The sequence below is a fragment of the Monomorium pharaonis genome, chromosome 3, assembly GCF_013373865.1.
Source record: "Monomorium pharaonis isolate MP-MQ-018 chromosome 3, ASM1337386v2, whole genome shotgun sequence".
In the NCBI taxonomy this organism is placed as follows: Eukaryota; Metazoa; Arthropoda; class Insecta; order Hymenoptera; family Formicidae; genus Monomorium; species Monomorium pharaonis.
The window spans coordinates 25,975,977-25,993,189 of record NC_050469.1 but is presented as its reverse complement, the minus strand read 5'-3'; the positions used below and the strand labels follow the sequence as shown (position 1 = coordinate 25,993,189).

The 17,213-nt window shown below is 39.3% G+C and overlaps 1 protein-coding gene across 4 annotated transcripts in view; it reads right to left on the bottom strand.

Annotated features, from left to right (window-relative positions):
- Positions 1 to 478: 478 nt before the first annotated feature.
- LOC105839473 (spectrin beta chain) overlaps positions 479 to 17,213 on the bottom strand; it is a 34,990-nt gene continuing 18,255 nt past the window's right edge. The window contains exons 3-13 of one of the 4 annotated variants that reach the window (XM_036284637.1): positions 10,717 to 16,623; positions 10,538 to 10,629; positions 10,356 to 10,460; positions 10,017 to 10,159; positions 9,878 to 9,930; positions 9,262 to 9,318; positions 8,214 to 8,321; positions 6,058 to 6,198; positions 4,935 to 5,202; positions 4,675 to 4,857; positions 479 to 2,700 (exon numbers count right to left, since the gene is read on the bottom strand). In XM_036284637.1, the coding sequence (XP_036140530.1) occupies positions 2,697 to 2,700; positions 4,675 to 4,857; positions 4,935 to 5,202; positions 6,058 to 6,198; positions 8,214 to 8,321; positions 9,262 to 9,318; positions 9,878 to 9,930; positions 10,017 to 10,159; positions 10,356 to 10,460; positions 10,538 to 10,629; positions 10,717 to 16,623 (7,061 nt within the window). In that variant the 3' untranslated portion in view covers positions 479 to 2,696. The remainder of the gene's footprint in view (positions 2,701 to 4,674; positions 4,858 to 4,934; positions 5,203 to 6,057; positions 6,199 to 8,213; positions 8,322 to 9,261; positions 9,319 to 9,877; positions 9,931 to 10,016; positions 10,160 to 10,355; positions 10,461 to 10,537; positions 10,630 to 10,716; positions 16,624 to 17,213) is intronic. The other 3 variants (XM_036284639.1, XM_036284638.1, XM_036284640.1) reach the window with 3 other exon arrangements.

Sequence of the window (17,213 nt, the reverse complement as noted above, 5' to 3'; positions counted from 1 at the left end):
AATGAAGGACGCAGTTATTAGAATAAATACTCGTATTCGCGTTCATTCGCTTCATCATCCGGATGACCACGACTTCGAACGAACGGTAAACTTGCGGTAAAATAGAAAGAATTGGAGAGAGAACGGATCTCGTGAGAGACGGCTGCAAGTCTCACTTTCTCAATTTACGAGTATTCGCTCGTGTCTGTCGACTTCTATTGTACACACGTCTTTATATTGCTGGCATCAATCACGCTTGATACTTGATCGCATTTTATTTCTCAACGAAGCTGTAAAAAGGCACATTAAAAAATTACACGTTGACCTCAACGAAGGGTTTGAGGATAAAGTAATCGGCGCGTACAATTACACATTTTCGCGTCTCGCACGATGACAATGATATAGGAATGAAGCGAGAGTGTCAAATCCGTTTTACAAGCAAAGACGAAATCGATAGAGTCAATAATACGATATAGCGTTAGGTATAAGAAAGAAGTACTTTTTTTTTCGCTGGAGCAAAATACTGTGCCGCAAATACGTTCTAACGGAGAGAATAACAATCTGAAATATACAACCAAAAGTTTAATTTAAGCGAGTATTAAATGATGCATATTGTATATTCTTTTCGTATTAAAGCGACCAGGTAAATGCTTAAAGAAATTTTTATTTAATCTCATTGATAATCACCGATAATATATCTCAAGACATTTATTGGAAACATATATATTAGGTCGTTTTAAAACGAAAAAAATCACGTTATGTCAAAAATTCGACAATTATTTTATATATATATATAATCTATTATAATAATTTTTATTTCTTATAACTTAATGCTCTTTATCGTTCTGTATTTATATATTTATATATATATTTATATATTTATATATAAAACACATAGCTATGACATACCAAATGTTGTGTTTACTTAACAATGCGACTCAGATATTTAATGTTTTTTCGCTAAATGCACATGCACGAAATTATAAAAGCGAGTGATCGATTTTGATTAGAATCATTTTCGCGGACATGTATATGTGTGTGTATGTGTGTGTGTGTATATGAGCGTGTATATAACTCTGTATATACAAGTCTCTTGATAATTAAGCTTACTTGACGATACAATTTCTAGACGAACTTAAACATCCCAAATACTTGACGTCATAAAGAGACTATATCGCAGATTATGTTTCGAGGAGACAAAGTACACACACCGGATCGATTGATTAATAGAGTCGCATCGAGTTGAAAAGTGAATAAAATTTAACATTTTCTCGCGTATTATCAAAAACAACAATTACAGTTCCTCCAAAATTTAAACTATTATTAAACTAAAAATTTTTCTGAAGCAAAGAGAGGTTCTTAAACTTTCAAATAGAGACTATAGTCTATGAAAAAACAAAGGAAAACGAAATAAATGTGATAAATATTAAAAAAGAAAGTTAACAATTACGAAAGGAGTAATGTATAGTCCGCCAAATGTCGAGTCGGAATCAAGTGAGGTACAAAAGTAATTCGCAACAGTGATATAATACGGCTATAATAATTTACCGTAAGCGCTCACTTAATACAAACTGTACCATTTGCGCGAGTCTAAAAGATTTTTAAATACTTTTGCAATTTTATAGAATCGTGTGATATACGGGATCGTATGAGAGAAAGGGAAGGGGAGGGGGAAAACTCTCTCTTGTTAGTTATACATCTTTCTTTATAATTCTTCAATGCGTTATTCCCTTAGGGCGCGCTGCATATTTAACAATTTGTTAAAAGCTAGTTTATATAATATTATGTCCCAAGTTAGTGTGGCTCTTAAAATATATGGCAGTCATCCAAACGCAAACAGACATGTTTGCAGGAAAAGAAGTCAAGTAAAATACTGCGGTGCGATAATATGATAATGAAAGCGATATATCCTAAGCGATCAATACGACTGGAATCGTTCTCGCCCTTCTTTCCGCATTGTCGGAGATTATATCTGCTCTGTAGCACGAGAACTCGTGTAAAATGCAATAAAATGCATTAAAAATCTGAATTCATCATAAAGTAGAGTAATTATAAAAATCATCGTAAATCATGACTAAGATATATCTCCTCCAATCCACGTTCTTTACAGACTCAACAAGATTGCGCTATCGTCTTCTATCGAATAACGTTCTTTAAAAAAATTGCCGAATGTAAAAACATTGCAGCAACTTATAAAATACTTTGTACCACAAAGAAGACATTATTCTTATCATCGTTTCCGATAAGGAAATAATCGTCCATTAAGATGCGTGACAATATATATACATATATACATATATACATATATATGTGTATATATGTATACACGTAAAATATAATAAAACTTAAATTCCGTGTCAAAAGTCTGATCACGCTAACGTGGGACATCGAAAATGTCACTTGTTCTTCAACTAGCAATATTGCAAAGTGTCCAAAATTCATTGAAGAACCGAATTTAGTTAGACTTTCAATAGCCTACATTTTGTAAATATCAACGTATAACCATTAAATATCTCTGTTCTTCGAAAGTAGGCGTTTTCAAAGACTCGTTCAATCTCCGTCCTTCAATTCATTTCATAACACCATGTGGCCACGTCTTCTCTAATTTTATATTAGCGTTGCTTTAACCATGTAGAGCGACGAAACATTTTTCTCATAAACACGATGTTGTGTAGACGCATTACGAGCGGCTTTACACCGTACTTCACTGCTCCAGTTTAGCTGAAAATTAGTAAAGGTGAAACGTGATAATTATATTTTATCATCAAAACAACCAGTAACTGTCACTTCCATATTACTGTTGTTTTACAATTTAGTAATTGAATGTACAACGACGAAATTACAAGAGAAAGGATATACTGTAGGAAATTAAAATTCTCATAAATTATTAAAATGCGTTTTATAATTTCTCAAGATATTTAATGAGTTACGTTAAGTGAAATTTAATATTAATAAAAATTGAAATTAAGACAAATCGCAATAACTGGCAATAAATCGCTTGAAAAAATTAATTATACTCGTTCTACTTTTAATTATTGCAACTTATATGCATTTATACACTATATACTTATTATTTGTGGAATACATAAGTTACATAAGAAGGATGCTACCATATAAGAATTTCAACGCATCATAAACAATTATATATCACTTATAACTAATATATAAAAATAGCAAATATTCCGTCTAAGAGCCACATATTGTACAATATGTGTCTCATCGCGCATCTGAAAGTAGACGCGTGGACGATCGGTTACCTCTACGATAAAAATTCCTGGGAATATTCTGATAGCAGAAAAAGCGTGAAGAATAAATGACGATGTCAGAAGCGGGTGTGGTCGAACATAGCTACAATATAGAATTTGACAATGATACAATAATCTGAGTATCTACATAACACACTATATCTTATGCGAATAAAAAAAAAGTATTCAAAATAAAAGCGGATAGATGTACATATGCGTATTAAAAAGCACCTATTTACGTAGATGTCGAACAATATGGTGTAGAGGATAATTGCATTTCACGAATCCGTCGTATTACTGCACGAGAATCTCAGCTCGTAGACTCTCTGCAGAAATTTACATCGATGTAGAATCTGTCCGGCTATATTATTCCTGTAGCGTATCGCTCAAGCACTTTATCACTAAAGATTTGTTGGCGAAACACAGAAAGCTCTACACACATCCAAATCCTCTTCGTTTCAGAGAATTTACGTAACCATTCCGCATTCACAATTGGAAGAACATTCCTGTTGTATTTTTCAGAAGCTCTAACCATTACAAAAGATCAAATAAAAAAAGAAAAATAATTGGAGAATAATGATCGATTATAAAATCGTGCAATAGTGTACGACGGTAGAATGATTTAGAGGATTGTGTGTGCGACTCACCGCATTTCTAAATGTTGTTCCAATTGTGTGTTTCATATGTTCATTGGTATCGCTTTCTACTTTTTGGCTTTTCTAAAATATGATAAATGAAATATGATCGAATGCGATAGGAACGACGAATGGATTTCGTAATGATGTGAAGTGAGGGCGCGTATTCTCTCGAATCATTTTCTGACTTATGCTTTACGAGATGATCGTCCGTCACTCATGAATGATAATGACAATGAATAATGTTTTATACGGTAACCAAATAAAACATTTGGTTATCGTATCATTTCATAATTAATTGAAATAATATTTCAAACTAAAAGAGCCCCCAAAAATCAAGAGAATTCGTTTAAAAAAAAATTAGTGTTGTGAAATGGAACGTGAGGAATGTTGTGTTAAAGGAAAGTAAAGTGATGGAAAATGATAAACGCGTATTTTTTTTTATTGCTAACAGAATATTCTCTATCAATTTCATCGGGACGTGTTAGAAAGGATGCAAGATAATAACGAAGTAACAGGCATCTTATATACAAGAATACACATCTTGACTTGAAACACTGAAAAATCACTTAATAACTCATACAATTCATGATATAAATATTCGCAACATTGTTAATTATATAAATTTAGAATTTTATTACGACGTAAGCGAGAATATTTTATTTGTCAACATTGTAAAAATTTTTACACATTTTATTTGGTATTCGCTTAAAATTCTTTTCCGCTTGGATTCAAGTATTCATATTATTATGGACATTATCTTAAAATTCTCGTGTACGATATTGCAATAGCAAAATTTCCCAATGAACACTTACTTTTTCTTGAGAGTGAAGAAACTACGCCGCTTAGTTTCGGCTTGTGTCGGGGCTGGCAAGGTGTGAGCCCTAGATGTGCCTGCACCTGATGTTCCTTGTGCCGCTTGATTTAATGCGGACACCCAGTCATTCATCTCGGTATCGTCTTTGGCCTGGAACAGGAAGTCGGATCCGCTTTGCGACCTAAAAAAAAAAAGAGTTTACAATGGTGTTATGTCAATGTCGTAGAATACGCATAATATATAATATCGAACACTAACTTGACTCGGAAGACATGTTTCTTCTTAGTATAATCACTCGCTACAGTAATAGTCGCGCCTCGTAAGTCAAGAGGAGCCTCTCCTTTGTATGATTGATCGGGCGAGGCTTTGTACGACTTCTGATCCTTATATACACATAAGCTCTGCCCGCGCACGACCATGTACACTTTGTCCCAAGAGCGATTAGACGCCTTTTTCGTCGTACTTTCCCATTCGTGTTTCCGTTGCAACGGTCCCTCGAACTCGTCGTCGCCCGGACTTCGTGGTTCTGGAAAGGTAATAAATTTTTACTATCTGTTACTTCATAAGAAAACAATTGGCTAAAACATTTCGGATGCATTATGAGTTTATTATTTATACGAGAGAAAAGTCTGCGTCTCTTGCTTCGCAGGCGAACAATAAAGCTGCAAATAATCAGTTGTTATTTTGAGGATTAGTCGCAACACGCATTCGCCTTACACCGTCCAATTATATGGATCCTATTAATTTTCCAATTCTTCATTATTATAATAATTTAGATAATGCATTTGTTTAACATTTAAACTTCCCAACGAATCAATGTACACTGTACATTTATGCTCACAATAGCACTTGGAACAAAAACAAGCCTCGATTATTCATTCCTTTATTTGTTAGGCATAATAATGCATGAATGATGGGGTACAATTAGTTCCAAGAGAATGTCTTCCCATTATATAACATATATAATCATTACAGTTGTCTTCTTGAATACACAGAAGAGAGATGAAGTGATTTTTAAAAACCTACATAATCAGAACATGGTCGATCAATAAAAAGATTAGAAGTCAGATTCCATCTAATCTCAGCTTCTACCTAAATAACATTCCGATAGTAAATTTAGAATTCCATGAACATAAATTGAAACCGTAGCAGATTATTCCTGATTTTTTCAACAGTAACATCATTTATTGTTAGACGCCAAGTTAAACCGTTTTCATACTTCGTGCTGCAAATATACGCATATAAAGCAAAATTGGAGTATAATCGCGTGAGCGATTGAGCAACAAAAGTGTGTAAAAAAAAAAATATGTGGCGTCCAACAAGTGTAAACATTGTAAGTGTAATTACTGTCGATCGTGTATGTTTCTTCTCATTCACTTACCAGGAATACTGTGCTCATCATCACTCACGCCACTGCGATCTAAACTCGGCGACTTGGCAGATTTTCTCCAGCGGAAGCTTCTGAATGGCGACTTGCTGCGACTTCGTTCCTTACGCCTGGAAGCCTCGGAGCCTTTCGGAGCTTTACGACGTACGCAACACACATAACGTTCATTAGCTTACCTACTTTGTACCCTAGCTTGTAGGCAGAGATTTGTATCAGGTAAACAATTTTCCGCTAATAGGCCTTACATCCACACGTGTTACGCGTATTACTTTTTTACATGCTCTCTAACTACGTACAGGAAATAATATACGAAGATGTATGCACATGCAACATGCTCATGCATAAGATGCCGAATGAGCAATGCACGCTTGTCAAACTACGTAACAAGTAGGAGATAGGTATATTTCGCGTTTGTCGCACCATACATTAATATTATTAACAGCCTTAAAAATATGTATTATATATTTATAGATATATTTTTACTTATATCTGTACATATGTAATACAGTATATAAATATATTTAAAGGACAATGTCATTTATGGACTGTTATAAGCGATACATTACTCGATTCTGCTTAAGTAATTCTTTAATATGATATATAATTTTGATATATATAATTTGTAATTTCAAAATTTTTTCATGTTATCAAAAAAAAAAGTCAAAATTCATCTTCCTATGTTTATAAATATTTATGTAAATATTTATTAAATACTTGAAACTTTAAAAAAGAAATCAACGTATACTCATTTTCCAAGCATAATTTGCTGTCGAATAATAAAATTACTAGGGCCTATTTCTACCAACGTAGATTAACTTTAATCTTGGATTAAGTTACTCTTTATCTCTTTCTAATTGTTGGAACTAGAATGAGATAACAAGTAAATTAAACCAAGATTAAAATTAATCTACGTTGGTAGAAATAGACCTAGGTAATTTACATTCTAACGACACTTCTCGTATCTTGAACAATGAAGTCTGACGCCAAACAAAAATACAGTCGATCGTAAAAAGTTATCTGTGATTGCGACAATTTGCGACAGCACATCTGGAATATTTGATCATAAATAGGAATATAATAACATGTTTACAATAAACTCTTGTTGTGTAGAAAGGTCAGAGATACCGCGTACACCGCAATTGGTGCAATTAATACCAGCGGTGTTACGACCCGCCCCATCCTGGTCGGGCGTAGCGATAATCGATCTGAAGATGCAGGAACTGTCGTCGCAGCATTTTGCGGGGAAATACCTAATACTTCTATTTTACCCGTGCGATTTTTCGTTTGTGTGTCCCACCGAACTTATCCAATTTAGCGATCGTATTGCCGAATTTCAAGCTCTTGGTACGAAGTTACATTTTTCTTCTCCGTTATCGGTGTTAAGCACGATTTTTCGGCAAAGTTGTTAAAGAATACTCTTGTAAAAAAAAAACGATTTGTTAAATAAATGTTCACGAAGAAAACCAAGTTAATTGTTTTATATTGAATTACGTATGTGCTTGTTCCAAATTATTATGATTAAATTTCCTCTTATATTACTATTGATTCTCACGTTTTATACCAGGCTCGGAGGTAGTAGCGGTCTCAACGGATTCCAAATTCTCGCACTTCGCGTGGGTGACGACCCCGCGGAAACAGGGAGGCTTGGGCGAAATGAAGATCCCGCTGCTCTCCGATAAAAATCATCAGATAACGCGGGATTACGGAGTATTAGATGAAAAGGAAGGATACGCATTTAAAGCTCTGTTTGTTATAGACAGACAACAGATTGTACGCCACGTTACGATAAATGACGACGATCTACCGCGATCGGTGGACGAAGTATTGCGAATTGTGAAGGCTTGCTGTTTCGTGGATAAGAATGGTAAAAATCTATGTCCTTACGGACCACTGTCGATTAAGAAAGACGCCTTCGAAGAAGAACCGGACTATTTCAGTACTTCATCTTGATCAAGTGTGTTATTTATATTCCTATATCTTGAATTCCTCAACCATTATAAATCTTTCGTGTTTTATATCAAAGTGAACATTCAAGACCTGAATTGATCTTGAATAAACACTCACAATCGTGGCAGCTAAATGGCGGGAGATATTAATAAATGACCTTTCGACACACGTATAGCTTGAGATGAGTATTTGAGAACACTTACTTGTCGGCGTGCGGGTACCATGCGGCGGAGTTTTCACAGATGTTGGCGTGACAGGCTGAGTTCCATCTCCTTCCCGGAAAGACAGCTGTCTAGGTCTTTGTGCATGCACTACACCACACCAATCACAAAATCATGCTATGTATTACTTGAATAATACATTGTTAAATGCGTTGCATATATTCGTCACGGTTATACCAATTGCTACTCGAATGCTGCGTTAATTAATAGCATATGAAACTCGACGTTAATTCACGAATAATTCTTCATAATGGTATGACCGTCCGAATATTAGCGTAAATACTATACGACACTTATACAAATGACAGAACCCAATTTCATGCTTCTAGAGTGATAAATGAAACACTATCGTGAATGTGCTTACCTTCCAAGGCATTTAGGAATTATATTTCAACGCAATCGTGCGGTAGACGAGAATGAAGTACAGTATAGTTAACAAATATGTACCTACCAGGTGAATGAAATGGCAATAGATTAGTATGACCAGAAATACTATGACTACACAATTAGAATTTTACTTGTATTTCATCGTATTATGTTATTATATGTGATTTCACTCGTGTGCGTACCAAATTTTTGTCTAAATGTTCGATAAATCATTTTTTCGTGACATGATCGATGTCAGGCAACAGGAGAAAGACTTCGGGCAGAATAACCGGGCCATCACCTGCTAGAGAAAAAGTTAATAAAAGCAAATAAAGTGATTTATGCGGGTGAGAGCAAGAGTGCGACGTGGCTACAAGTATGCTGAAAGATATAAGATTAATGCGATGTATGTGACTTAACGCTAATGTGAAATTTGAAGAACAGTTGTTGTTAAATACTGTTACTGAAGATATGACTTAATCATTCGTCCATCACCAGTTTGTAAAAAATTATGGGAACCTATACACAGGATACAATTCACTCGAAACTTCGAAAAAGCTAATTCTGAAAGACTTGCAGAGTAATTAGAAAGATGTACCCAACGGACAGAAATCTATTCTCACACGCTTCGATAAGTTTCATACCTATCGCGCGTAACACTCACCTTCCTTGGGCTTGTCTTGAGGCTGTGGTGTACGTGTAGAAGCCTTGCGATGTGCCGCTGTGGTTCGTGCATTCCGTGCCGCATTAGGGTGCATTTCGGGTAGGTAAAATAATGTGGATGACGGATTTAATATGGGATCGGATTAAATTTCGGGTATAGGTGGGAAAAGGCAAAAATAAACGTGCTGTTAGCGTTATGTCACATGCTTATCCAGACAAACCGCATTCGTAATACTAAATCGTCAGAATTGAATTTTACGTCAGAAACCAGATTTCTCCGTGTTGCACCGCGATTATTAGTCATGACAGAAGAAGAAGTAAAACGTTACTCTCGTTCCGCTTTTTCACTTTTTCGATTCACAATATTACTACCAATCGCAATCATTACCACGCCAAGTCAATTATACAAATACGAAAATACAATTCTATTAGGAAAAAGCACTCGACATTATATTCTAAATACGAATGTGTTATATACCGGTTATTCTATGTCAGCATTTTTAAACAGAGTGCAAAACCGTAGATAGAATTAGAAGACGCGGTAAGTACCGAGAAAAAGTTGTCACAGTTTCGATTAGTAAAACCCAAGACATAGCCATTATATGCAGTTATATTACCGTGTCCATCATCTTCTCCGCGTTCTCCACTCATTGCCCCGTCGGTTTCGGCTCTGTAATAAGAAAAATTCTTATAATATCGTTTAACGTATAACGTTGTGAAATAATAATGGATTGCAACAAGATATTCACGCATTACCTTTCGCTAGGTGGTTCATCTGGACTAGTAACAGGCGTCGCCTTGGCTAAACGTGCAGCCTCCGCCGCCGCTGCTTCCTCCTTCTTGCGTCTTTCTTCTTCCTCTCTTTCTTGCTCTCGTCGTTTTAGTTCTTTCAATTCGAACTGCATTAAAAAGACAAAAACAATTTATTACTGAATCATAATTTTCTAATTAAACTATATTATTTCATAAAAAAGACAAAAAATATTTTATTGCGAAAAATTGACATATTTCAACAACACGAAAAAATTTCAGTATTTTTACAAGCTTTTTTATTACAAGATTATCTGGCTACGTATTTCTCATGAAACTACTTACAGTAGTAAGTCGGTGCAAGGCACTAAACCTTTCCTCTTGTGCAGCTGCCGATTTTTCGAAAGCCTCGTGTTTCTTGATTAAATTCTCAACTTCGTCGATAGTATGCTGTAGAAAATAATAAGTTTGTTTTAAAGAAGATCCTATTAAAAATTCAAGTTTTTAGTTTTAAAGCAACCACTTACACCAAGCTCCTGGCTCATAAGATACGGCTCTTGAGCTATTAACCATGCTTCAGCAACTGCCGCATCTCGGGCAAATTGGTAAACTTCCAAAACTGCAGCAAACATAAGTAAGCGCAAGTATTAGAATATATCATACAAGATCGAAACATTTTTCGAATAAGAAATATTGTACAACTTACTAAGTTGCAAGTTCTCCCAACGTTCCTCCCATCGGTGTAACAGTGCGTTCCTGTGATCGGTTAATGCCGCCAGTTTCTCTTTTATCTGCGCACTGGCATAATGATTCCTAGCCAACAGGTCTTTCCCGAGAGTAATGCACGCCATGAGATTATCCTCCCGGGCGTCAATCTCCGCCTTCAAACTCTGATGATTGTTCATCAGTAATTCGACTCCGGCGACATCGCGCGGTTTTTCGGAAGTATTCATTTGACGCACAACATCGTCCATCCAGATCATCAAGGTTCTGACCATATTAAAGAATCTGAAGAGATCACCTGTATCCTCTAATTTGGTTCGTCTGCCCTCGCATAACGATTGCAAGTTGTTCCACGCCGCTACGACCTCGGCCTCACGATTCGTAATCTCTCGCGCCTTGTCGCCTGCATAGCTTGCTTGCAGTTTGGCGGATTCTTCCTCGATCTGCGTCACTTGATTCTGCAACGTAGACAGATCCTGAATGAAATTGGCGTGTTTACGTTGAAGGGCTGACACCGAGCCGGCGTCGCGACCCAATTCGTCGGACATGGCGTTTTGTTTCTCCAGAATTCTGCCAAGAACATCCTTGCAGTCGTGGAAGAATTTGTGCAATTCGCGACTGGCCGCCAACATTTGCGTGCGCGTCTCGATCAGTTCCAGCAGATCCTGCCAGACCTCATTCAAGCCATCTTTCCATTCGGCAATTGTCGCCGCGTCAGAATGCCCGGTAGCGATAAGAGAATCGGCGATGCCATTCACGGCCTCCACTCGCTCGGAACCGATCGCCTCGGTGTCGCGCGCGAACTCCTTGAATCTCTCCCACAGCAACGTCACATGATCGTAATCCTGACCCAACTCGTGACTACCGGCGACCAGTTCTCTCTCCTGGATCCATTGTTCGAGATCATCGACTTCTCGATTCAGCATAAACAATTGAAGTGCCTCGTCGAGTTTGGCGCGTCGCTCGCCCGCCAGATCTTTCAGGCCAGCATACAATTTATCCACCTGCGACTGTTTTACGGCAATTTGATCGGCCAATGGATGTTGATCATTTATTAGCTGCCTAGCGGTCTCGCCTAGCTGACGAATCGTCTCTGCGTAATCTTCGACCGCATGTTCAAGCGACTCGTGCTTCTTCATTAGGTTCTGTGCAGAAATTTCATCTTTTCCGCGATCCTCGACCATCATATACAACTCTTGCTCGCTCATCCATGACTCGGCCTCAGTAGCATCAAAGAAGTACTGTTGTGCTTTTTCATTCTGCAGCAGATGCTTGTTTCTGTCATCAACTGCGTCCTTCAATTCGCGCCACTTCTCCGTTAACTCGGATATCAGTTTTTGGAATTCGGGACTATCTTCATGACCCTCATCAATCAATTTCTGACCGTTATTACATACCAAATTGATTCTGGGCTCGTGATTTTCAATTTCCGTGCGCAATGACTGATTCTTCTTCTTTAGCATATGAACATTAAACAGCGAGTTTCCGTACTCGGAGCTAGTTGCCTGCGGCATCTTTTCTGCAATCCATAACTTCTCATCCTCGACGTCGCGTCGGAATTGGAAGGCCTCTTTCTTCTTCTCGAGGTGCCGTTGACGATCGATGAGTGGTGCCTTGAGCTGAGCAAATCTCTGGGCAACCTTCTCTTTCTTGCACTTAATCTCCTCCATCTTGTCATCGGGTACTGTACGTTGCAAGTGTTCTGCCTGTTTATCCAGCTCAGTAACCTGTTTCGCTTTCACTGCCATTTGAGTCTCGATCATCTGTTGTTTCTGCATTAATATATTTACGGATGCCAGATCGGAACCGGTGTCGGTGCTCTCTATTTGCTTCTCCAGTTCATTCATCCAAGAATCAATATCGTCACAGGTTTGGTGAATCAATACCTCGCGGTTCGAATCAAACAATCGTTCGCCCTTATCGTGAGTCGTGGTCTCTAGCTCGACAAATTGTTCCGCCAATTCAGTTACTTTCGGTTTAATAATTTCCGCCAGATCTGGTTTTTGCTGAATCAATTCCTCTGCGGCTTGCTGCAATTGCTGCAGGCGGTCTTTGTTGCTAGCAATTTCCGCTTCGAATGCTTGATGACGAGTCCATTTGCTGTGAATAGTTTTCGCGCTTCTGTATGTCTCATCTTGAGCAGTGATATGTTTCTCTTGCACCCATTCACCGAGTTCCTCGCAATCTTGTAAGAACATCTGCAGCTGAAGTTGATCCTTAAGTTTCTCCATCAGTAAAATGGCTTTCTCGCGATTAACTCGTCGACGCTCACTAATGTTCTCAGCCTTCTTCTTCACCTTATCAGCTGCAAAGTGTTCTTCATCGACCAAACGTCCGGCGAACTGTACCACCGAATTGATTTTCTCGTCGTTGGCGTCCATAGTGGTCATGAAGGCTTCGTGTCGCTTGATCATGTGCTCTGCCTGTTCGAAGTTCGCCGGCGTCTCGTCCTTGGCAAGAATATGTTCCTGCTGCGATAAAAGCACCTCCGCTTGACGTGCGTCTCGATCGAACACCTGTAGATTCAGGGAGTTGGATAGTAAATTCTGACGATTCACCCACATCTGATGCAATTCCTCCCAACCCATCTTCAACGCGTTTAATCGCTCACGCAAGAACATATACTGCGTGTCGCCGTCGCCGGCCTCCGTCGTCAGTCGCTCGCCATACTCCATCATCTTCTGATAATCGTCCCTGTAATTGTCGATTTCCTCCTTGATGTTTTGATGCTGAGTAAGCAACTTTTCAGCATCGGCAAGACTGGTCGGCGTGTCTTCGCTGGCAACATCAGTTTGCGTTTTCGTGAGCCACGCTTGGAAGTGATCAAGATCGCGCAAGAACCGATGCAGATCTCCGGCTTCTTCAAGCTTGGCATCACGCTCTTTCAGCATCTGCGTCAATTGCTCCCAAATCAGGTGAATCTGCGCAATTCTCTCGCGTATTACTGCAGCTTCCTCTGGATGTTCTTTCTGTATGACTTCCGCCTCTTTCTCCAGAGCGTCTAATTTAGCTTGAATAGCCGCCAAATCGCGCTCCATACCGCTGAGTCTGCGCTGCAATGTCATCACACCAGTCAAATCCATTTCCAAACTGTCAGTCTGCTGCAGGATTCGCTTTTTATCCTCGATCCAGGACACAGTCTCGCGACATTCGATGTGGAATGTCTGTACGCCATGTGCGGAGTTCAGTTCCTCGCGCTTATTCTCAGCCTTCTCGCGCAACTCGGCCCATTTCTGATTCAACTCGTTTTGTCGCGCGATTATCTGTTCAGAGTTCGGATGTTCGACATGCAGCAATTGTCTCGCCAGTTGATTAACCACAGCGACGCGAGATGCATTCGCATTCATCTCTTTTTCAAAGCCGTTATAACGGTGTTTCATGATCTCAACATCTTCGATATCCTTAACGGGCACCATCGTATCCAGCATTCTATTCTTCTCACCGATCCACTGTTCGACTCCGTCGGTCTCGCTGAATACTTTGTATAGCGAGAGCGCGTCCAATAGTCTCTGTTTACGCAACTTCGCCAACTCGAGAAGCTCCTTGTATCTGTTATCTATCGAATTCAATCTCTCGAGGACTTCTGGCGATTTAGCGTCCTGTTCGCCCAACGTGGACGCTTGCTGATGAAGTTGATCGATAGTCGCGGCATAATTCTTAAGCTCGTCCGTTACGTCCTTGTGCTTCTTCAACAACGATTGCACATTTGCCTCGTCTCTACCGACATCCTCTGACGAAACGAGTCTCAAAGTGTCCAACATCCAGATATCTATGTCGTCTGCGTCCGCGAAAAGCTGATGATAGTCAACAGCCTCTATGAGCCGCTGCCTTCTGAAAGCCGCAAGATCCAACAGATGATTCCACATTCCGAGAATCTCTTGAAGTCTTTCCTGAATACGATCAGAGCCAAAATGTTGTTGTCGAACCAATTCGTCGCCAACCGCTGCGACCGACATTAACTGCGGTTCGTGCGATTGTATCTCGTTCTCCAATGCCTTGTGCTTGGACAGCAACAAATTGATAGTGGTCAAATCATGACCGATATCGCCCGTGGATACAATCTGTTCCTTCTCCTTTATCCAATTCTCCTCGTCGGCCATATCCCAATAAAACTGCCAGAGTTTCCGAGATTCCTCGAGCCTGGTACGACGTTCGATCGCTAACCGCACCAACTCGGCGTACGCGTTCTCCAGTTGTTGCACGCGCTCGACAATAATGGCCGGATCGCACGGTCGATAGCCTTCTCCATGCTCTAGGAATCTCTGACTCTGTTGAACAACGGCCTTGACTCTTTCGCCAAGCACATTGATATCTGCTTCGACGAGAGAGTGCTTTTGCAACAGATCTTCCACGCCCATTAAATGTTTACCGTAATCGTCTGTCAACAGTCGCATCTTAATCTCCTCCATGCTGTCCAATATGTACAACATTTCTTGGAAGTTCTGCTGTAGCTGCAAGGAGAGTTCCAACCGCATTCGCCTGGCGCGCAATAATTCTAGAAGATAATTCCATAACCGCAACACATTATCCTTACGAGCGTTGATACGCTCAATGTCATGATAATTCTCCGCTTCGAGCTCTTGCGAGACTGCCATGACGGCTTGTACACGTTCTTCATAGGCAAAGATATCAGTCTCTATAGCTTCGTGCTTCTTTGCGGCGGCTTCCACAGCAGCGAGATCAAAGCCGAAATTATCCTGCGATACCAATCGCTGATTTTCCGACAACCATGTCTCGCGCATGCTAGCTTTTCGGTTAAATCTTGCTGCCAATTGCTCCAGCTTCTCTTGTCGAATCAATTCTTCGCGCAGGGCCAATTCCCGCTCATGTTCAGCCTTCTCTAACCTCTCCCATGCCTTGTTAATGTCGGATATCATCTTGCCCTCTTTGGGCGTATAGGGTTTCTGATTATTTGCGCGCATTTTCGATTGCAGAGTGAATAACAATACCTCGAGATTACCTTTTTCGACAAACTTGGGCGGTTTTTCTACCGTGCGATAATTCGAGAATTGCGAAAGTTGTGATTGGACTCCTACCAGGGAATTCGCGAACCTACGATCGCCAAGCGCCTCTATCGTGGCTTCGATCCAGCGCAGCAAATCACTGGTGAGACTCTCGTACTCGTGTATCATACGATCGTTCTCCATCGCGATACCGACCACTTTGCCAATTCTCTTACCTTGCACGGTCTCCTGTTTCATCTTCGAGAAATAATGATAATACGTGACGACGTACGTTATGATGGATTTTTCGTCCGGATGATCGACAAAGATATCCTCGGCGTCCAGCAGTTTCGTGAGGCCGAGCTTGTCCTCCGCGACGTTGAAGGCATTGTTGAGATTGTAGATCGCATTCGACTTGGAAAGTTTGTCGAACTGAATCAAATCTGGACGGTGCTTGTGTATGATCGCATTGAACGCCAGACCGTCTCGCCACGATGTCGTGAAATTTCTTACGTTCACGTTGTGATAACCCGCGGTCTTCATCTGACACCATAATAATAACGCGTCCTTGGCGGACTTGGTCTCCTGGTTGTCTGTCTCCTCAATCGTGATGTCCTGAATCTGGAATCGCAGGATTATTGTCCAGATGAGACCCAGACTGAGACGCGGATTTCCATCGACAATGTCGTGAGAACCCATGTTCTCCAGGTGTACCCTCTGCTCGCGCAGAAATTGTAACGCCTTCTCCACGTTTTCCAGGCAATGGATGCGCATCTTGCCCTTAGTTGGGCGCGGTAGACGCTCTCCCGACAAGATCTCTAACAGCCTTATCAGCATCTTGCCGTCTCGCAGATCGACGTACAGATCGCCGATTCGGCACGAACATCGGACTAAGTGGGAGTTGACCCATTTTTGGAAGGTCTTCTTTTGCACTAATTCACGCTCACCTGGCGAAGAAAATCAAGAAAGTGACATCAATCAATTAATGTTATTAAACTATATATAATGCTAACTTTAAAGTCAACCTTAGATGTAGCTAAATTATCTAAAAGTCTTTGTCCGATAATAAGAGATAATTAAATAATGTTAAATTTAAATTATTTCAGGTAATTTAAATAATAAATGCTGAGTCTTTTTTACCTCGTAAATCGAACACAACTTTATCATAGTTCATTCTTTAAAATTAACAATCTGCGATTTTAATATTTATTATATTCTCATTTATATTAATAATCAACATTATTTTAATCTATTCAATTACGCTATTAATAAGTTTAACCTTCTCTAATATTTTATAATATCCAATATTTAACGTTAGCTATATATCTCGACCACTTTCAACCTAGTCTGAAAAGCAACTGTTAGAAACTCATAAACTTATCAAATTCTTAAAACTATTATCAAAAGGATGTGGTTTGATTATCTTAACTGTAGAATTTTCTAAAAACAAATACAGAGCCTCAGTATCACCATTCATAATTAATGCAGAATGATGTCGAGTACCTACTCATTACTATTGAATCAATGAAAACAAATC